The sequence below is a fragment of the Triticum dicoccoides genome, chromosome 5A, assembly GCF_002162155.2.
Source record: "Triticum dicoccoides isolate Atlit2015 ecotype Zavitan chromosome 5A, WEW_v2.0, whole genome shotgun sequence".
Lineage (NCBI taxonomy): Eukaryota > Viridiplantae > Streptophyta > Magnoliopsida > Poales > Poaceae > Triticum > Triticum dicoccoides.
Window position 1 is genome coordinate 685,299,469 of NC_041388.1, and position 21,848 is coordinate 685,321,316.

At 46.4% G+C, this 21,848-nt stretch overlaps 2 protein-coding genes across 2 annotated transcripts; one reads left to right on the forward strand and one right to left on the reverse strand.

The window, feature by feature from the left end:
• Positions 1 to 2,912: 2,912 nt before the first annotated feature.
• LOC119304141 (endoribonuclease Dicer homolog 1-like) lies at positions 2,913 to 14,019 on the forward strand. Its single transcript, XM_037581308.1, has 20 exons — positions 2,913 to 3,228; positions 3,348 to 4,504; positions 4,591 to 4,704; positions 6,340 to 6,550; positions 6,669 to 7,063; positions 7,141 to 7,363; positions 7,512 to 7,684; positions 7,781 to 7,903; positions 8,071 to 8,231; positions 8,311 to 8,541; positions 8,629 to 8,779; positions 9,153 to 9,329; positions 9,447 to 9,608; positions 9,690 to 9,785; positions 9,870 to 10,492; positions 10,629 to 10,729; positions 10,912 to 11,111; positions 11,827 to 12,738; positions 12,837 to 13,001; positions 13,095 to 14,019. Exons 2-20 carry the CDS (start codon positions 3,365 to 3,367, stop codon positions 13,653 to 13,655), a joined length of 5,919 nt encoding a protein of 1,972 aa, XP_037437205.1. The 5' UTR covers positions 2,913 to 3,228; positions 3,348 to 3,364; the 3' UTR covers positions 13,656 to 14,019.
• A 133-nt stretch (positions 14,020 to 14,152) lies between these two features.
• Positions 14,153 to 15,615, reverse strand: LOC119304142 (nascent polypeptide-associated complex subunit alpha-like protein 2). Its single transcript, XM_037581309.1, has 3 exons — positions 15,334 to 15,615; positions 14,771 to 14,904; positions 14,153 to 14,692 (listed from the first exon to the last, which is right to left on the reverse strand). The coding sequence occupies exons 1-3, from the start codon at positions 15,521 to 15,523 to the stop codon at positions 14,348 to 14,350; spliced, it is 669 nt and encodes a 222-aa protein (XP_037437206.1). The 5' UTR covers positions 15,524 to 15,615; the 3' UTR covers positions 14,153 to 14,347.
• Positions 15,616 to 21,848: the final 6,233 nt, after the last annotated feature.

Genomic DNA, 21,848 nt, shown 5'->3' on the forward strand with positions numbered 1-21,848 from the left:
CTAAAAGGGATTTTTAGCACACAACCCATATAATAAACTCCTGAGAATCCCACCCATGGCTTCCGGCCGAGACGAATGAAGTGGTCGAGTGCACGAACGAAGTTTGTCAGACAGCGTGAATCCGAATAAATAAATACAGTAGATAAAGTTGCCGAAAAGTGCAGTGACCCGAGCGGAATCGTTCAGCACGAGTCGAGTCGAGGAGCAACAGTGCCCGGTGCTGGGCGCAGGGCACGGGATCCGGTGCGGGCACCGCCTGCCTTAAAGGCACAACAGCCGTGCAGGATTCCCGGGCAGGCAGCGGACGCATGCCCCTGTCGGGACGCCGCCGTAACTATCATGCCACCACCACTGCTCTTCGGTCAGTCACTCACTCCAGCCACCACTGTCAGTGAGTGAAGAAGGGCAAGGCGAGCACTCTCTCCGCTGTACCGCGCGCAGGCGGGCGGCATCAATCGGGGTAGGTTCGTCTCCAGGAGGGAGGTGACACACTGACACTCACACACAGCAGTGGCAGCCTTTCCTCACTGTCCGTCCCTGTCCTGTGTCCTGTCACTGTGCGTATCGTAACGTATTTGCTCGGGTTCGAGAAGGCGCTTCCGTTGAACGAACGAACCTAGACGTGTTTTTGTTTCATTTTTCTCTCATTTTATGGATGGACTGGCTCACTGGCCCGAAGCGGCCAGGTTCGGTTGTATCTACGGACGGGGTGCCTGTGCCGGCAGGGCAGCAAAGCATCTGCTTATCTTTGCACGCACGCGTCGTGTCGCGGAGATGGTTAGTACAACGACCTTTGGAACTTGATGCTCCATGCATTGGGACTCACTCACTTGCTCCTTGTCCTATCTATCCATCTATCTATCCACTCAGGCTGCAAACTTAATTAACTCTGACGAAGTAGTACTAGGAGCAGCAATGCCATGGAGCATAGTAATCACGTCCTCAAAGTCTCACCTACGATGGTCGATGGAAAAGTGCACCGAAGCTGAATTTGCAGCGCATCAAAAGCTGCAGGAGTAGTTTAGGGGTGTTTGTTTCCAGGGACTTTTTTGTGTAGGGACTAGAAAAAGTCCTTTTTAGACTGGCAGAAGATCTGCCGCCCTAAGGAGCTTGGTGGATTGGGGATCCTAGATTTGGAAAGGTTCTCCCGCGCCCTTAGACTTCGCTGGCTTTGGGACGAATGGAAGGCTCCTGAAAAACCTTGGGTAGGTTTTGAAACTCCTAACGATGCCTCAGATAGACAGCTCTTCAACGCCGCGACTCGTGTTACTATCGGGGATGGCAAGAAGGCCTCCTTTTGGTCTTCCTCATGGCTTGACGGCAAGCCACCGAAAGATATGGCACCTCTGATCTTCAAAGCTTCGAGGAGGAAAAACCGAACGGTCCATGATGCCCTTACTGATCATACCTGGGTAGCGGATATTGCGGTGGAGGCCTTCACGGCAGAGCACATTGGCCAGTTCGTCCAGCTATGGGATCTCATCTCAGATATCCAGCTCTCCCCAGATATAGAAGATTCCATCATCTGGACCCTCTCCCCAAATGGATGCTACTCTGCGAGCTCCGCCTATAAGGCGCAGTTCATGACCGCGCTGCCTTGCTCCTTCGGCTCGATTGTCTGGAAAACGTGGGTGCCTCCCAAATGCCGCTTCTTCGCTTGGCTCGCCGTCCAAAATCGCCTCTGGACCGCGGATCGCCTGGCCAAACGTGGATGGCCACACCAACCCTCCTGCCAGCTATGCCGGTGCTCCCCTGAGACGGCGAGACACATGCTCTTTGAATGCCGTTACTCCAAGAGGATCTGGTCCGCGGCGGCATCCTGGCTCTCCTGCCCGGAATTACTGCTTAGCATGGGCTCTGGTCGCCCCAAGGTGGTGGACTACTGGCAGGCCTTAGCTAGGTCGCCCTCTTCCTCTCCCAAGGGTCTAAAAACGGCTATCATGCTCATCACCTGGGAAATCTGGAAGGAAAGAAATGAGAGAGTCTTCAACAAGAAATCCTCTCTGCCGGTGGTGGTCATGCACAAGATAAGAGAGGTAGCAAAAGATTGGACTCTAGCGGGAGCAAAAAACCTGGCGGATCTTGTGGGCTGATCTGTTTGTTGTTTTTGTTTTTTCCTTTTCCTCTGGGATGGCCTAAGCCATTCCCACCTTGTTGTTGTTCTTGCTCCTTCTTTATCAATATAAGGCAAAGCTTTTGCCTCGTTTCAAAAAAATAGAAAAAGTCCTTTTTAGAGACTTTTTTACCAAACGGGAAAGATTTTTTACGGACTAAACTAGACATTTGGGACTAAATGAAAAAGACTCTCAAGGAGAGTCTTTTTGGGACTTTTTGGGACTTTTCCAATAATGCCCCTCCATGCACCCATTGGCCCGCCACCCCATAATGTTGTTTAATTATTATTTTTCTATATACTAGGGGTAACATGGTCATTTAATAACTTCTAGGAAGGGACTAGAGACTTTTTAGTCTCTTGAAACAAACAGGGAGGAACTTTTTAGAGACTAGAGACTAGAAAAAGTCCTAGGACTAGAGAACCAAACACCACCTTTGTTTTCTGAGTGAAAATGAAACCAGGAGCAGTTACTTTCAAAGAAAAAAAAGCAGGAGTAGTTACCGTGGTGGCTGGAGCACGCGGCAGGGGCGGCACCCACTCCCCCTCCGCTCGTCCGGGGCCCACAGCGTGCACACACGACTCGCAGTCGTCGCGGCGCCGCTCGGGCGCCTCGGGGGACAACAACCACGCCTGACGGGTGGGACCCACGCGAGGGGTCGCTTCGGGCCGGGCCGGGCCGGGCCGCGCGGCCGCGGCTGCCCTAGCTAGGCCCGGGGGCCCCGCGCGTCGGCGGGACACCGCTCCTGGCCGCGAGGGCTCGCGTCCATTAATTCGGGATCCTCCTCCTGCCCCGAGCTAGCTCCGTCCTCCTCCCCCCATCTCTTTCCGCTCGCCTCGCCTCATATCGGAGAGAGAGAGAGAGAGGAGTGGAGATCAGCAGAGAGGGAGAAGAGAAAGAGTAGCGTTGATACACCGTCGAATCGAATCGAATCGGATCGAGACCGGTCGCCGCCATATCGGAATCGCATTCGCATCTCCCTCGCCCCACTCGATTGGTTCGATTGCGTGATTCGTACGGTTTATCACCGCCTCTTTCTCTTCCGCTCTCTCGCCACCGCCACCGCCCTCCACCGGACCTCCCGCGCCGCCGCCACCGCCACAGAGCAGCAGCAGTAGTGCCAACATTCGTTTCCCCTCCCCTCCCCTCCCCTGTTTGTTTCCTCGTGGTTCTCTGATTGATTGATTGATGTGCTAGTTGTGTGTGACGACGATTGGTTTGCTCCGGTTGCAGCTGCAGCCGCGGGGGAGATGGCGGGAGGAGGAGGCGGCGGCGCGCACCCGGGGGCGGTGTCCTACTGGTACGACGCGTGCGAGGACGAGGACGACCCGTCCCTGCTCTTCGACTTCGCCGCGTCCGCCGACTTCGACCCGGGCCTCATGTCCGCCATGGACAGCGGCAGCGGCATCGACTTCGCCCCGGGGCTCGTGCCCTTGCCCGCCATGGACTGCGGCATCGACTTCGCGTCCGCGGATTTCGACCCGGGCCTCTTGCCCGCCATGGACTGCGGCGTCGAAGACGGCTTGGTCGACGAGATAGACCTGATACTCGAGAGCATCAACGACGAGAGCACCCCCGCCCCCGCGCCGCAGCCCCCGCCGTCTCAGCCTGTGGCTCCCCCGCCGCCAGCGGAGCGGGTGCAGGAGACTGCTGCTGCGTCTGTGGCCGACAATGCTGTGGCGGTGGTGGGCTCGGGGCAGAGGAGCCAGGCTGTCGAGCCGAGGAGGGAGACGAGAAGCGTTGAGCCACGGAAGGAGACGAGAAGCGTCGACCCAAGGAGGGAGCCGAGAAGGGAGTCGCATGGTGGTTCCACGAACGGCGGTCGCGCCGGGGAGTGGAGAGATGGGAAGCGTCCTCGCCTCGCCCCTGGGGCTCACGGGGAGCCACGCCCTGATTCGCGGCGGCGCCCGATGCTTCCGCCTCCCTCGCGTGGTTGGGAGGAACGGCGTGGGAGGCGCGACTTCGTTGACAGGCCCCGCAAGCGCGACCGCGACAGTAACCCTGCCCACCGCCGCGAGGCTCGAGGGTTCTGGGAGCGGGACCGCGGCGGCAAGATGGTGTTCCGCCCTGGCACCTGGGAGCAGGAGTCTGAGCGCGAGGGAAAGCGTGCCAGGACACAGAACGGAGGCTCCGTGGAGAAGAATGCAGAGGCGGATAAGGCGGCTTCCGCCCAGAAGGAGAAGCCTCTCGCAGAGGAGCAGGCGAGACATTACCAGTTGGAGGTGCTTGAGCAAGCAAAGAGCAGAAACACCATAGCCTTCCTCGAGACCGGCGCGGGGAAGACTCTCATTGCTGTGCTGCTCATCAAAAGCATATGTGACAAAATGATGAAGGAGAACAGGAAAATACTTGCTGTGTTCTTGGTTCCCAAGGTGCCTCTTGTGTATCAGGTAGTACATACAGTACATACATGACTGACCTTTCAGTGATTAAGGTTTCGAATTTTGTGGGTGTAACCGTGTTGCTGAAATTGCAGCAAGCTGAGGTGATACGCGAGAGGACTGGCTATCGGGTCGGGCACTACTGTGGAGAGATGGGTCAGGATTTCTGGGATGCTAGAAAGTGGCAGCGAGAATTTGATTCGAAACAGGTCATTCTTCTATTTTTCATCCCCTTTCATACTGTTCTTATTGCCGTGTATAATGACCTGTGACCTAGTTCTATGCTAAACATTTGCCTAAATCTATATATTGTTTTGGAACAAGATCACTCTGGTTATGCTCCAGCAAGCATCAATACGGGGACAGACACGGGGATATGGAAGCGGGGACAAGGGATACTGCAATTTCTAGAAACAGTCATAGGCGATATGGAATAACTAATAAAAATCCATGTAATAAAGACAGAATGATTTTGAGATATCACATGAGATCAAATATTGCCCCATTTGCCGTCTCCGTGCCTCTTTTCATGCCCTCCATTGCTTCAAATCCCTCTGTATTTGGAATCAACACTTCAACTGTAGCAGCCAGCCAGCACCAGCAGTAGCTAGGCAACAGCAATCAATACTTCAATTGCAGCAGCCAGCCAGCCAGCCAGCACGCTGCACGCACACAAGCAACGAAGCAAGCACTCCCATACCAGAGGAGAGCAGGGTATTTGGGAGCAGGGGAAGTTCCATTGCTTTGCTTGGCTCCAGGCGATGGAGGCATCGGAAGTGATGCCCAGGCGCAGTCATGCGCTCGATCCAATCTTTGATTGAATAGCACGGGATGAGAGCTGTCTGTTGTTGTTAGTAGTTGGGCTTTACCGGGCTGCGCATTCTCGTGTCCCCGACGTACCGACGATGTCCTGGCTGTGTATCATCATTTATTTATTTTAATCAGAAAATGGGGATACACATATCCGGTGTATCGCGTATCACACATGTTTATATGCGGATAAAACGGGCTTTGAAGTATTGGTGCTTTTCAGGTTATGGTTAATGATGCTGTTAATTGGTCAGTTTCTTATATATTTTTTGATTTAGTGCAATTGCGTTGGTGTATATATCACATATATAATGTTCATATCTTCTCTAGATTTTTGTTGGCATGTTCACATATACATTACTTCTGTCAGCACATTCTTCATTTGTAGTCATGACCTTCTTTTTATTGTGACCTCAATAGTGGCTATTGGATACTGCCTAATAGGTAAAAATGAAGCAGCTGTTGGATAGGAAAGAGAATTGTTTTATAGGATACCACTTAGAAGTAAAAAAGAAGAACTACTGAATAGGAAACAATAATTGTTTTATAGGATACTCCCTCTGTAAGGAAATATAAGAGCATTTAGATCACTACTTTAGTAATCTAAATGCTCTTATATTTCTTTACGGAGGGAGTACTGCTTTAGAAGTAGAATGAAGTTGTTGGATAGTAAAAGAGAATTGTTTTATAGGACACTGCTTAGTACAACCTCCATCCGGAATTAACTGTCGCCGAAATTAGTATATACTGTTGCTGAAATGAGTGTATCTAGACGCGTTTAAGTGTGTAGATAGTACTCCCTCCGTCTGAAAAAGCTTGTCCCAAGCTTGTCTCTCAAATGGATGTATCTAGCATCAACAGTTAATTCCGGACGGAGGAAGTACCTCTCAACTTACTGCATTATTTGCAGTGTGTGTATGATGCACATCCATCTATGGAAACAATTTTGCACTTTACAGTCGCAAACTAAATAACTGCACTGTACTAAACACTATGTATGATTCACTTACATTAAACAGAGCCCTTTCATGCAGGTACTAGTTATGACAGCTCAAATTTTGTTAAACATCCTCAGGCACAGTATCATTAAAATGGATGCCATACATCTTTTAATTTTAGATGAGTGCCATCATGCAGTGAAAAAACATCCATATTCTTTAGTGATGTCAGAATTTTATCACACAACTCCGAAGGATAAGAGGCCAGTTGTTTTTGGCATGACAGCTTCTCCTGTCAACCTAAAGGGTACTGCTCTGCTCTTTTTCTCCTGCTACCTTTTCCCTTTTTATTTTTTCACTCACTATTTCATGTATATAATTTCATCTTCTTGTGTTTCTCATGCTATTTACTATTATCTGGACAGGAGTCACTAGCCAAGAAGATTGTGCCATCAAGATAAGAAATCTTGAGAGTAAACTGGATTCCATTGTTTGTACTATTAAAGATCGGAAAGAGCTTGAGAAACATGTCCCCATGCCTTTTGAAGTCGTTGTCCAGTATGACAAAGCAGCCACCCTTTGTTCCCTGCATGAGCAGATCAAACAAATGGAAGTTGCTGTTGAAGAAGCTGCACTCTGTAGCTCTAAGAGAACAAAGTGGCAGTTTATGGGAGCCAGGGATGCTGGGTCTAGAGATGAGCTGCGCCTTGTCTATGGTGTTTCTGAGCGTACAGAAAGTGATGGTGCAGCTAATTTAATCCAGAAGTTGAGAGCTATAAATTATGCTTTAGGTGAACTAGGTCAATGGTGTGCTTATAAGGTATTCGCTTGATATTCAACAATGGCATGTTGTTAATTGTCACATATTTTTGACAGTTCACTTATACATGATTTCAGGTTGCAGTGTCCTTTTTGACAGTATTGCAGAATGATGAAAGGGCAAACTATCAGGTTGATGTAAAGTTTCAAGAGTCACATTTAAAGAAGGTTGTTGCTTTATTGCACTGCCAGTTGACTGAGGGAGCTGCAGTGAAAAGTGAGACGAATGATGTTGAGATGCATAACAGTGAAAATCACAACCCAAGTGAACTTGAAGATGGGGAGCTGCCTGATAGCCATGGTACTAGTTTGGCAAAACCAGCCACTTCCTCTCTCTCCATGCAGTTTCGTTCTGTAATTTCGCACCATTTATTTCATCATTATCTTGATCCATTAGTTGACTTTTTAGTATATCTCACTCTCTCTTCTATTGCTGTCCTTTTTGTCAGCTGTTTCTGTAGGTGAACATGTAGATGAGGTCATCGGAGCTGCCGTGGCAGATGGGAAAGTTACCCCTAGGGTGCAGGCTTTAATCAAAATCCTTCTCAAGTATCAGCATACCGAGGATTTCCGTGCCATCATCTTTGTGGAGCGAGTTGTCACGGCATTAGTTCTTCCTAAGGTTAACATGCTGTTGTTGTTTTCCCATTTATGTTGTTTTGGTGCGTATGGATCCTTTATACATTGTCCAATTCTTTTTCCTCTGTTCACCTAACAGGTGCTTGCAGAGCTTCCATCTTTAAGCTTTATCCAATGTGCAAGCTTGATAGGTCATAACAACAATCAAGAGATGCGCACAAGCCAAATGCAGGATACCATTGCAAAATTTCGTGATGGCCGTGTATGTTTCTCTTTATAGCATAATTATATTTGATCACTATTTCAGTTGTAAGTCTAATGTTAACTAGGTTTTACCTTGCATGATTCATTTCTAATAGATTTTACAAAGTTATTACATCTAAGAAACACATCCACTAGATGAGTTCTAAATCTGGAACTGGCTTGCAGGTTACACTGTTAGTTGCGACTAGTGTTGCTGAGGAAGGACTTGATATTCGACAGTGCAATGTTGTCATTCGCTTTGACCTTGCAAAGACAGTCTTGGCCTATGTACAGTCTCGTGGTCGTGCAAGAAAGCCTGGATCTGACTACATATTGATGGTTGAAAGGTATCCACCACACCCACACACATATTTTTTTTGGATTAGCTCGTTCCTACTATATTGGCTTATAAATTGATTTCTCCAGGGGAAATTTGGCACATGAAACTTTCTTGAGGAATGCTCGAAATAGTGAGGAGACGTTGAGAAAAGAGGCTATAGAAAGAACTGATCTCAGTCATCTTGATGGTACTCTGTTAAATTCCATTGATACATCACCTGATTCGATGTACCAGGTCGAATCCACAGGTGCTGTTGTCAGCTTGAATTCTGCAGTTGGGCTCGTACATTTTTACTGTTCACAGCTACCAAGTGACAGGTGCATATAATTCTTGTCAATTTATTAAGTTTACCAGTTCCTTCGAGTGTGAAGATCACACATGCATCCTAAGTTTCGCACTTGCAGGTACTCAATTCTTCATCCAGAATTTATTATGCAGAAACATGAGAAGCCAGGGGGTTCCATGGAATATTCTTGCAAACTTCAACTTCCCTGTAATGCTCCATTTGAGAAACTTGAGGGTCCTATATGCGGCTCAATTCGTCTGGCACAGCAAGTAATGATGGTTTCATTGGAATAGAAATACTTTCTCGTTGTCAAGGAATATATCAGATAAGAACTAGCCTTAAAATGATTTGAACTGGCAACCTTAGCCATTGGGTTGAACCTCGACGGTTCACACCAAATGCCAAAGGCCACCAATATTTTTTCAAAAAATCCCTTTTCACTCTTATAGCCTCCTACAAATTTAGTGATATGGACAATCCACCTTGATCTACCACATTCATAGTTGATATAGTGAGTTAGTGACCAAGATTTGTGTTCTGATTATCCTATTTTAAGGCTGGTTCCTTACCTGACATGCTCCCTTGATATCATTTATGACGTATCCCATCAGTTGCATGAATATCACTTGTTATTTCGTGCAGGCTGTTTGTTTGGCTGCCTGTAAGAAGCTGCATGAGATGAATGCCTTCACAGATATGCTTTTACCTGATAGAGGAAGTGGGGAAGGAGAGAAGACCGAACAGAATGAAGGTGATCCACTCCCTGGAACGGCACGCCATAGAGAGTTTTATCCTGAAGGTGTTGCTGAAATTTTGAGAGTAAGTTATTTGCTTCCTCGCTCATTATCTCTCTGCATACAAAGTGCATTTGCACTCTCCGGCACGACCCTTGATTATCCCCCAATCTCATTCTGATGGATCTTTTTTCTGTGACAGGGAGAATGGATTTTATGTGGAAGAGATGGCTGCCAAAGCACTCAATTTGTTAAGTTGTATATGTATTCTGTGAATTGTGTGGATGTAGGGACATCTAAGGACCCTTCCCTTGCACAGCTTTCGAATTTTTCTATTATTTTTGGCAGTGAGCTGGATGCAGAGGTATGTTCCATCATCTGGAATATCCTGAAACTTGAGCAGAATGCTGTGAACTAACCTTTTTTTCTTCTTCTGTTTTTTCAGGTTTTATCGACACCAATGGGTCTCTTTGTTGCCAGGACAATGATAACAAAGGCATCTCTTGTATTCCGTGGACCAATTGAAGTTACAGAAAGTCAGGTTGATCTGCTTGAGAAGTTCCAAGTAAATATTCATTTAAGCGTTTGGGTTAGTGTAGCTAATACCCTACTGTTGTGATCGCAGCTGGTTCTGCTGAAGAGCTTTCATGTTAGGCTCATGAGCATAGTCCTTGATGTTGATGTTGATCCCTCAACTACACCTTGGGATCCAGCAAAAGCATACCTCTTTGTCCCTGTAGGAGCTGAGAAGTGTACAGATGCTTTAAGAGAGATCGATTGGACTTTAGTCAACAGCATTGTGAATACTGATGCCTGGAATAATCCACTTCAGAAGGCACGACCAGATGTCTACCTAGGCACCAATGAGAGGACACTCGGTGGAGAAAAGAGAGAGTATGGGTTTGGAAAATTGCGTAATGGAACAGCTTTTGGACAGAAGGCACATCCGACTTATGGTATCAGAGGAGCCATTGCTGACTTTGATATCGTCAAAGCATCTGGATTAGTTCCTTCTCGTGATAGAGGGTATTCAAGCGAGTATCAGAACCAAGGCAAGTTGTTCATGGCAGATTCATGCTGGGATGCAAAAGACCTTTCTGGGATGGTTGTCACTGCTGCCCACTCAGGAAAGCGGTTCTATGTGGACTGTATTTGCTATAACATGAATGCAGAAAATTCATTTCCTAGGAAGGAAGGCTACCTGGGGCCTTTGGAATATAGCTCATATGCCGATTACTACAAGCAGAAGTAAAGACAACATTTTCTTAAATGCTGAAAAGCAGGATTAGTACCCTTTTTATTTCAGAGAATCCTGCCTTACTTTAGTCTTATATAAGCAATTTTGTGGCAGCACATTGTGACTCATTGTGCTATTTGATCTCAGATATGGTGTGGAGCTAGTGTATAAGAAACAGCCTCTTATACGTGCACGTGGTGTTTCCTATTGCAAGAATCTTCTGTCTCCTAGATTTGAGCATTCTGAAGGTATTTCTGAGTCCCATCCTGAACATGTCCAACGAATCTTGATATTTACTCATTAAAGAAACTCTCATGGCATAACCACAAGTTGGATGGTTTTTATGTCGAATTTTGTGCCACTATTTTTGTGAACCCAGATGTGAGTATTGTGGTCATGCAGTGATGAGTAATTGGCTCTTGTTTTGCAGCTAGAGAAGGTGACTTTTCGGAGAACGTTGACAAAACATACTATGTCTATTTACCTCCCGAACTCTGTCTTGTGCACCCACTTCCTGGATCACTTATTCGTGGAGCTCAGAGGTTGCCATCAATAATGCGAAGGGTTGAGAGTATGCTTCTTGCAGTTCAATTGAAGGAAACAATTGATTATCCTGTTCCCGCAGTTAAGGTACTCTCAACATCTTTGATTGCCCCAAACCTGAATCTTTAAGAAAATGTTGTAACACGTCCTGGTAGAATGCTTTGGTACACTAGATCCTTACATTTCCTCTCCTTCCTATAATACATTCCTATCGTCTAGTTGGATGTCACGTTTGATGAATACCACGTGAGATGCACGATGCATGTAGCTTTATTGTAGCATCTGGCTTTGGTAGGTCCTGCAATAAGAATTGATAGAACATGATTTAGAGATACCTAAAGTGAGATGGGATACATGGAGTAACACAATGGTATTGATTACATGTTCTAAGGGGAGCCTTGGCGCAGTGGTAAAGCTGCTGCCTTGTGACCATGAGGTCATGGGTTCAAGTCCTGGAAACAGCCTCTTACAGAAATGTAGGGAAAGGCTGCGTACTATAGACCCAAAGTGGTCGGACCCTTCCCTGGACCCTGCGCAAGCGGGAGCTACATGCACCAGGTTGCCCCTTTTTTATAGGAAGTCATCATAAATGGTGGCACAAATGTAAATATTCATCAAAACAATAACTAACATTCACGAGGTAGCATAGTCAATCTATAATGTAGTAGGTATTTGGCATGTTTTCCAAGAGACTGCCTTATACTCCCTCGTCTCACCGCAGAAGAGCCAAATGATTTTCTTAATAAATAAACAAGATCATGTGTTTGTTAATTCGTACTAACAGCTTGTTGGTTCATGGCAGATATTAGAAGCCTTGACTGCTGCATCATGCCAGGAAACATTCTGCTATGAAAGAGCAGAGTTACTGGGTGATGCATACCTGAAATGGGTTGTGAGTAGATTCCTTTTCCTAAAATATCCTCAGAAGCATGAGGGACAGCTTACAAGGATGCGGCAGCAGATGGTCAGTAACATGGTCCTCTACCAATTTGCCCTGAATAAAACTCTTCAGTCGTATATTCAAGCAGATCGGTTTGCCCCATCAAGATGGGCAGCTCCAGGAGTACTGCCTGTATTTGATGAGGAGACAAGAGAATCTGAACCGTCCATCTTTGGTGAGGAGTCAATACCTGGTAATGAATTACAGAAGGATTATGATGATGACTACACAGATAACATTCAAGAGGAGGGTGAAATTGATGGAGATTCCAGCTGCTATCGTGTTCTCTCAAGCAAGACTCTAGCAGATGTCGTTGAAGCACTTATTGGGGTCTATTATGTAGCAGGAGGGAAAATTGCTGCAAACCACTTGATGAAGTGGATTGGGATTCATGCCGAGTTGGATCCTCAAGAGATCCCTCCCCCGAAGCCATATAATATACCTGAGAGCATATTGAAAGGCATCGAGTTTGAGACATTGGAAGGCATCTTGGGTATGAAATTCCAGAATAAAGGTTTTCTTATTGAGGCTATAACGCATGCATCCAGGCCATCTTCTGGCGTTTCCTGTTACCAGCGGTTGGAATTTGTTGGTGATGCTGTGTTGGATCATCTCATCACAAAGCATTTATTTTTTACATATACTGATCTACCTCCTGGTCGCTTGACTGACCTGAGAGCTGCAGCTGTTAATAATGAAAACTTTGCAAGGGTTGCAGTTAGGCGTAAGCTGCACACACATCTTCGCCATGGATCATCTGCACTGGAAAAACAGGTTTGCCATACTCTTTCTTTATGCAGTAGGAAACAAGACACTGTTGATAGAACTGAAGTTTCAAGCAATGCTGACTATTTTCTTTAAATCTTCTGAAGATTCGGGAGTTCGTGAAGGATGTCCGAGAAGAGATTTCAAAATCAGGTTTCAATTCTTTTGGACTAGGGGACTGCAAGGCTCCTAAAGTTCTTGGAGACATTATTGAGTCTATTGCTGGTGCAGTATTCCTGGATAGTGGGTATGACACCTCGGCAGTCTGGAAGGTATTTATTTTAGATATTCTAGAGAAACTTTCTTGATAGAAAAGCAACCTAATCTGGAGGAAGCTTGAAACAAACTGCACTATTTTGCACCAGGTATTCCAACCGCTCCTCGAACCTCTGGTAACGCCAGAGACCCTTCCAATGCATCCAATTAGGGAGCTCCAAGAACGGTGCCAGCAACAAGCAGAAGGCTTAGAATACAAAGCATCCCGGGCAGGCAATGTAGCTACCGTTGAAGTCTTTGTTGATGGTGTTCAGATTGGTGTAGCTCAAAACCCACAGAAGAAGATGGCACAGAAGTTGGCGGCGAGAAACGCACTAGTGGTCCTAAAGGAGAAGGAAACCGCAGCAAAGAAAGAGACCGAAAAGGCCGGTGATAAGAGCAATGCTGGGTTCACCAGGCAGAACCTGAACGACACTTGCTTGAAAAGGCAGTGGCCAATGCCACAGTACAGGTGCATAAATGAGGGCGGCCCTGCTCATGCTAAAAGATTTGTCTACGCGGTTAGGGTTAATACATCCGATCGCGGATGGACCGACGAGTGCATCGGGGAGCCGATGCCGAGCGTGAAGAAGGCCAAGGACTCTGCCGCCATGCTTCTCCTCGAGCTTCTGAATAGAAGTTTCCCTGATAAGCCCGACGGTAAGAAGTGATAGCGCTATGAAATGTTGTTGGTGATCATTGTGGTGGTGTTGAGACATTCGGCATTTTTACACATCATAGATTCATTACCCATTCAGTGCTCTTCAGCTCTGGCAAATAAGAAGATAGATAGACAGGCAGAGCTGATGAGTGAGAGCAGAGGATACTTTTACCAACCTAGTTGAGGCCGCTGGATGTCATTAGAGATTTATTTACTGGTGAGGCGGGATAAATAGGAGTCTGCAACAGCAGAACGGGTAGTCTGATATAGGATAGACAAGTGAAGGCCTCTTATTCTATTGTACTGTATAATGTAACTTGCAAACCTGCAACTTAGATGATTGATCCAATAGAAATCTGTGGAATTTACCCTTACCCTGTCATGCTATGGATTATTCGGTGCGTTCATTTTCATATTGCTAGACGATTGCTGGTCGCAGTAGAAATTAATTAAAGACCAATGCCCACCTGCTAACCATAGGAACTCCATTCCAAGGCAAACTGGCCATGATACTGAAACTAGATTTCAATTGACCAATTGTAAGAGGAACACTAACATATCTCGAAACTGACAACATCTGGTGCAACGTCCACGTACGATTGGTAGAGATAAAAGGGATGCAAAACACACGGGCACATGATGATACGATACTCCGGCAGGAAACATCCCGGCCGGACTTGGAGAAAGGAAGCGAGGAAAAGACTAGGCGGTGAGCTCCATGATGGCGCTGACGATGTCGCCGTCGTGCGCCTTGAGGGCCTTGACGGCCTTGGCGCGGGACACGCTGGCCTGCGTCATGACGAGGTCGATGTCGCGGGCCTCGATGCCGGTCTCGTCCACCACCTCCTCCTCGTCGGCGGGCGCCCCGGCCCCCGCCGCCGCCGCGTCGGGCCTCATCGCCTTGCTCAGGTCCTGCATCCTGAACTGCTGCGCGGCCTGCGCCTGCAGCTGCGAGCTCAGGTCCTCGATCTTGGCCTCCCCGAAGATCACGTACGTCTCCGACGTCGGGCTCTTGAACACGTCCGGCTTCGACACCACGAACAGGATCTGAAGCCCAACATTTAATTAACAACATGCATGAATTAGCCTGAACAATTTCACATACATAGAAGAGTTGCTTCTTACGTTCTTGGCTCTCTTGATGGTAATCCTGCTGACGCCGGTGACGGGCTTCATCCCGAGCTTCATCATGGCCTTGCGGCTCTTCTTCTCGCTCCGGCTCTGCTTCGACCCCTCGCTCCCGGCCACACCCAGCTCGCCTTCACGCACATCACAAAATTGCAAGTCAGACGTGCGTACTCTTTTGTTTTTGAAAAGCTTCTGCTCTATTCTTCATCATCATCATGGCAATACAACAAACATCCGAAATAATAAAAATTACATCTAGATTTCTAGATCACCTAGCGACGACTACAAACACTAAAGCGAACTGAAGGCGCACCAAGCTGCAAATCTAGTTCAACTACCACTACGTACCAATAAGTCAATAACTAATCCAACGTTACGTGACCACTCAGTTCCGATAGCTAGTTTAAAAACCCAGCCAGATTACAGTGCACAAAAGCAATTTCTGAGGCGCTTGCACGTTGCACGAACTGTCTACCAACAAGCGAACCCACACCGTCACATGGTGTATCTGAAAGAAGATAGAACAAGTGGAGATGCAAAAGGGAGTAGGAGATGGTTACCGTCTTCATCCTCGTCGTCCTCGTCATCATCCTCGTCCTCCTCCTCGTCTTCATCACCGTCGCCCTCCTTGACGTCCTCGACGACGGGCGCGCCGTCCTCCGCGGGCTCCTCGGCCTTGACGACCTCCGGTGCCGCGTCGCCGCTCTCCAGCTCCGGCTCGGTGGCCACCGGCGTCTCCTCGCTGACCATGGTGAGCTGCTGCGGTGTTGGTGCAGGGACGAGCGTGCTGCTGGAGTGAGGATAAGGAGTGAGAATGGAGAGCCGAGGCCGATTGAGAGCGGCGCCGGAGGCCTTATCTATTCGCGCGCTGTGTTGGGCTGGGCTGGCCTAACTGTAGCAGGCTCTCATCATTGTGCTGGGCTAGTTGCTTCTGGTGGTAAAGTCGGCCTTGCACGCCTGGGCCACTGGAGCTGAGTGGTAAATGCTATCATCACTTTTTACATTTTTTGAATGGTATGAAAAACTTTTTTGCAGTACACTATCACTTTTTTACATTGTATAAAAATTTTCTTAAAATTTTACTTATCTTGTTTTTGAAATGTGTGAACATTTTAAATATCAATGTTTTTTCCAATGCTATCAGCATTTTTTAATTACACTAACAATTGTTTCATGTCTCAAATTCGTAGTTATTTTTTTATTTTAAGCAAATTTAATTTTTGGAATATATGTATTTAGAATGTTATTGAAAATAGTAACAAAAGGAAAAAAAGTGAAAGAATGAAAAAACAGAGAAGAAAAATAAGCTAAACTGCAGGTCACTACTTGGACTAGAAGAACGTCCGTGCGTTGCAACGGGGCCACATTAACTTTAAGAGTTCAATATCAGTTATGTTAATATTACATTTAATATTCTCATACATATCAAGTGACATTGGCCAATTCTCTCACACACACTCTCTCTCCCTCCCTCTTCCTCACTCTCTCTCTCCCCCTCTCCCTCCCTCTCTCTCTCTCTCTCTCTCTCTCTAACACACACATATCCATCTTATTGGGTACGGGATCATCATTCATCTATTTCACACGCACACGCGCTAGTGCATAACAATATGGATTATGTGTATCATATTTGCCACCACAACTTATATTTCCCCGAGCCGCGTCGCTACAGAGCCGAGCTCCCGCCCGACCACCTCGCCGGCATCGAAGGGGAATGGATAAGGGTGACGCCCTGCCTCCCCTGCCCCCCATGGCCTCACTCCTCTATTCCCCCTCCCAGATCCACTTCTCCTCCTCGCTCGCTCGATCCTGTCGATCTGGACGAAGTCAGACGCCACGACCACCATGACCGACCCCATCCACACAGCCACTGCTCTCCCTGCAGGCTAGAAGCTTGTCGAGGAGCTCCAAACTCCTCCGCTACTTCGTATGAGCCAACGAGATCAAGTCCAGCACCCCTGCATCGACGTCGTTGCTGTCTTCCTCAACCTTCGGCCACAGTAACATTGCCGTTTGATCCACGCCGCCCCGAGCTCCCCTGTCTTCCCCTAGGGCGCCATTGACACCGTCGTGATCTCCTCTTGCCTTTCCCATGTTTCCCCTCTCGTTTGCTCACGTTAGGTATTTCGCCGTGGCCGAGAACCGTCGTCCGCCATGGCCATTGCAGGGGTAGCCACCGAGCTCCTCAGATTGACCCCGTGGCACATGCCCGCTCCTATGCGCACCCATGCCCGAGCCTAATGCTCTTCTTCCGCGCCCGCAGGGCCACTCCCTCTCCATGCCCACGCCTGTGCCACACCGCGTCGATCGCGCCCGCCACTGCCGTCGCGCTCGCCGCAGCCACCGCACCACTGTGACACGCGCGACGCACACCCTAGCCATGCGCCACACTCTCGCTAGCTGTGCTCGCCACGTCTGCTGCCGCCTATCCCTTCGCTCGCCCCGCAATCGCGCCCCTGCCTCGCGCCCCCTCCTGTCACGACCATCTTTTGTCGGCCGCCCCCTCAGCCACGCCGGCCGCTTACCTCGCCTGCTGCGTGCTGCTTCCTGCTACTATGCGCTGCTCTATCGCTGGTACGCTGCTGCGCCATGTCCTCGACACCGCCGTGGACAAACATGGCAGAGGGATTGTCAATGGAGTACGAGGAGGAGGTGGCGAAGAAGGTGTGGAGAGGCAGGAGGTCTGGGGTGGCGTCAGCTGGCTGTGGTGGAGGTGTTTATGCGAGAAGGAGCCAGAGCGGAAGGAGAGGTCACAATTGGAAAGAATCGCAAAAAAAATCATAACCTGGAGATCTAATTCCAAAAAAAATGCTAATATCGATGGAGGGGTGATTTCCTTCTATAGGTGGAAAACATAGGAAATATTTGTTGTTATCAAGGAAAGGTAAAAAATTAGGAAAGTTAGGATTTTCAACTGATTTCTATGCAAATGGGGTTTTACTGTTTGGTAACGTGATATCAGTACCTGCCCGTTTGTGACGTGTCTGATTAGGAAAGTTTGCAAATGTTAAGAAACTATTTATTGGGAGGAAAGTTTGTGACGTGTCTGTTATTTGTTTACTAAAACAAATTTCACTAATGAGAGAAATCGGTTGATTTAGATAAGTTAGGAAAGTTAGATTAAAATATATTATTTGTTTCCTACAAATCTGTTATTTGTTTCCTAAGACAAATTGAACCAATAAAAGGAATCGATTGATTTGCATAATTTAAGGAAGTTAGATCCGTGATTTGTTATACGTTAGGAAAGTTCTGGTTGTAATAAAGAGTGGAGAGAAAAATAAACCGATGGACCAGGGTGGGAGGGGGTGGTGGGAGGAGAGACGAAAAAACCCAGCGAAATTAAACCAGCGAAAATAAACCGTGGAGACTATTCACCAACTACGAGAAGGAGCCGGAGCGGAAGGAGATGCCACAATTGGAAAGAATCACAAAAAAATCATAACCTGGAGATCCCATTTCAAAAAAATGCTAATATCGACGGAGGGGTGATTTCCTTCTATAGGTGGAAAACATAGGAAATATTGGTTGTTATCAAGGAAAGGTAAAAATTAGTAAAATATTGTTTGGTAACGTGATATCAGTACCTGCCCGTTTGTGACGTGTCTGATTAGGAAAGTTTGGAAATGTTAAGAAACAATTTATTAGGAGGAAAGTTTGTGACGTGTCTGTTATTTGTTTTCTAAAACAAATTTCAGTAATGAGAGAAATCGATTGATTTAGATAAGTTAGAAAAGTTAGATTAAAACATATTATTTGTTTCCTGAAAATCTGTTATTTGTTTCCTAAGACAAATTGAACCGATAAAAGGAATCGATTGATTTGCATAATTTAAGGAAGTTAGATCCATGATTTGTTATATGTTAGGAAAGTTCTGGTTGTAATAAAGAGTGGAGAGAAAAATAAACCGAAGGACCAGGATGGGAGGGGGTGGTGGGAGGAGAGACGAAAAAAAACCCAGCAAAAATAAATCGCAGAGACTATTCACCAACTGCTCCGTTAGAAGTAGAGACTCGCCCATCATTAGCGACACGTGAGGCAAGACGCTTGCATCTCGCTATAAGTGCAACTCTAGCAGATATCGTAAAAGGAGATGTATTGAATAATTACTACCGGTTTAGAGTTTTGGAGGCATAAAAATGACCAGAACAGATACTGTAAACTCGAGTGTTCTCATTTTTTCACAGTAAACTTAAAAATGGGCCTGCCGCACCACATATGTAGAGTATTGGTGGCCTGGGTTTGCGCATATGCAAGACCTGCTCGGGCTTGGCAGGAGTGAAGTTTCACCCGACGCCCTTCCCGCTCTTACGCCTCCACCATCCGCTACCTCACCGCCGTCGCCCTGCCTGGCCACCCAATGCCACCCGCGCATCATCATGGAGCCACAGGAGACCCGCATCATCCTGAAGGAAATATGCCCTAGAGGCAGTAATAAAGTTGTTATTTATATTTCCTTATATCATGATAAATGTTTATTATTCATACTAGAATTGTATTAACTGGAAATTTAGTACATGTGTGAATACATAAACAAAATAGAGTGTCCCTAGTATGCCTCTACTTGACTAGCTCGTTAATAAAAAATGGTTATGTTTCCTGACCATAGACATGTGTTGTCATTTGATGAACCAGATCACATCATTAGAGAATGATGTGATGGAGAAGACCCATTCATTAGCTTAGCATAATGATCGTTTATTTTTATTGCTATTGCTTTCTTCATGACTTATACATATTCCTGTGACTATGAGATTATGCAACTCCCGGATACCGGAGGAACACCTTGTGTGCTATCAAACGTCACAACATAATTGGGTGATTATAAAGATGCTCTACAGGTGTCTCCGAAGGTGTTTGTTGAGTTGGCATAGATCGAGATTAGGATTTGTCACTCCGGTATCGAAGAGGTATCTCTGGGCCCTCTCGGTAATGCACATCACTATAAGCCGTGCAAGCAAAGTGACTAATGAGTTAATTACGGGATGATGCACTACGGAACGAGTAGACTTGCCGGTAACGAGATTGAACTAGGTATGATGATACTGACGATCGAATCTCGGGTAAGTAACACAATGATGACAAAGAGAATAACGTATGTTGTTATGCGGTTTGACCGATAAAGATCTTCGAAGAATATGTAGGGACCAATATGAGCATCCAGGTTCCACTATTGGTTATTGACCGGAGATGTGTGTCGGTCATGTCTACATATTTCTCAAACCCGTAGGGTCCGCACGCTTAACGTTCGATGACGATTTGTATTATGAGTTATGTGTTTTGGTGACTGATGACCCACAATTATAGGGGATCTATCATAGTCCTTTCGATAAGTAAGAGTGTCGAGCCCAACGAGGAGCAGAAGGAAATGATAAGCGGTTTTCAGCAAGGTATTCTCTGCAAGTACTGAAATAAGTGGTAACAAATAGTTTTGTGATAGGATAAATTGTAACGAGCAACAAGTAACAAAAGTAAATAAAGTGCAGCAAGATGGCCCAATCCTTTTGTAGCAAAGGACAAGCCGGAACAAACTCTTATAATAGGAAAAGCGCTCCCGAGGACACATGGGAATATCGTCAAGCTAGTTTTCATCACGTTCATATGATTCACGTTTGATACTTTGATAATTTGATATGTGGGTGGACCGGTGCTTGGGTGCTGTTCTTACTTGAACAAGCATCCCACTTATGATTAACCTCTATTGCAAGCATCCGTAACTACAACAAAAGTATTAAGGTAAACCTAACCATAGCATGAAACATATGGATCCAAATCAGCCCCTTACGAAGCAACGCATAAACTAGGGTTTAAGCTTCTGTGACTCTAGCAACCCATCATCTACTTATTACTTCCCAATGCCTTCCTCTAGGCCCAAATAATGGTGAAGTGTTATGTAGTCGACGTTCACATAACACCACTATAGGCTAGACAACATACATCTTATCAAAATATCAAATGAATACCAAATTCACATGACTACTAATAGCAAGACTTCTCCCTTGTCCTCAGGAACGAACGTAATTACTCACAAAGCATATTCATGTTCATAATCAGAGGGGTAATAATATGCATATAGGATCTGAACATATGATCTTCCACCAATTAAACCAACTAGCATCAACTACAAGGAGTAATCAACACTACTAGCAACCTACTAGCACCAATCCCGGACTTTGAGACAAGAATTGGATACAAGAGATGAACTAGGGTTTGGACATGAGATGGTGCTGGTGAAGATGTTGATGGAGATTGCCCTCTCCCGATGAGCGGAGCGTTGGTGAGGACGATGGTGATGATTTTCCCCTCCCAGAGGGAAGTATCCCCGGCAGAACAACTCTGTCGGAGCTCTAGATTGGATCCGCCAAGGTTCCGCCTCGTGGCGGCGGAGTCTCGTCCTGAAAAGTTCCTCCCTATTTTTTTCTCATCGAAAGACTTCATATAAGAGAAGATGGACGTTGGAGAGCCACCAGGGGGCCCACGAGGTAGGGGGCGTGCCCCCCACCCTCGTGAGCAGGGTGTGGGCCCCCTGGCCTTCATCTTTGGCGAGGATTTTTCTTTATTTGTTTTAAGATGTTCCATGGAGTTTCAGGACTTTTGGAGTTGCGCAGAATAGGTCTCTAATATTCGCTCCTTTTCCAGCCCAGAATTCCAGCTGCCGGCATTCTCCCTCCTTATGTAAACCTTGTAAAATAAGAGAGAATAGCCATAAGTATTGTGACATAAAGTGAAATAACAGTCCATAATGCAATAAATATCGATATAAAAGCATGATGCAAAATGGACGTATCAACTCCCCCAAGCTTAGACCTCGCTTGTCCTCAAGCGAAAAGCCGATAACAATAAATATGTCCTCATATTTAGAGGTAGAGGCGTCGATAAAAATAAAATACGTGCATGAAGGCATCATGATTATTCTCATAGCAGCAACATATATAGATTTTGTCATATGATTACTTATGTTCAAGTGATGATCTATTCACAATGCAAAAGTATAAATCATAAACCTTATTGGGCTCCGACAAACTATAATCTCAGTCATTGAGGCAATTGCAATTTATCATAACATAGGAAAGAG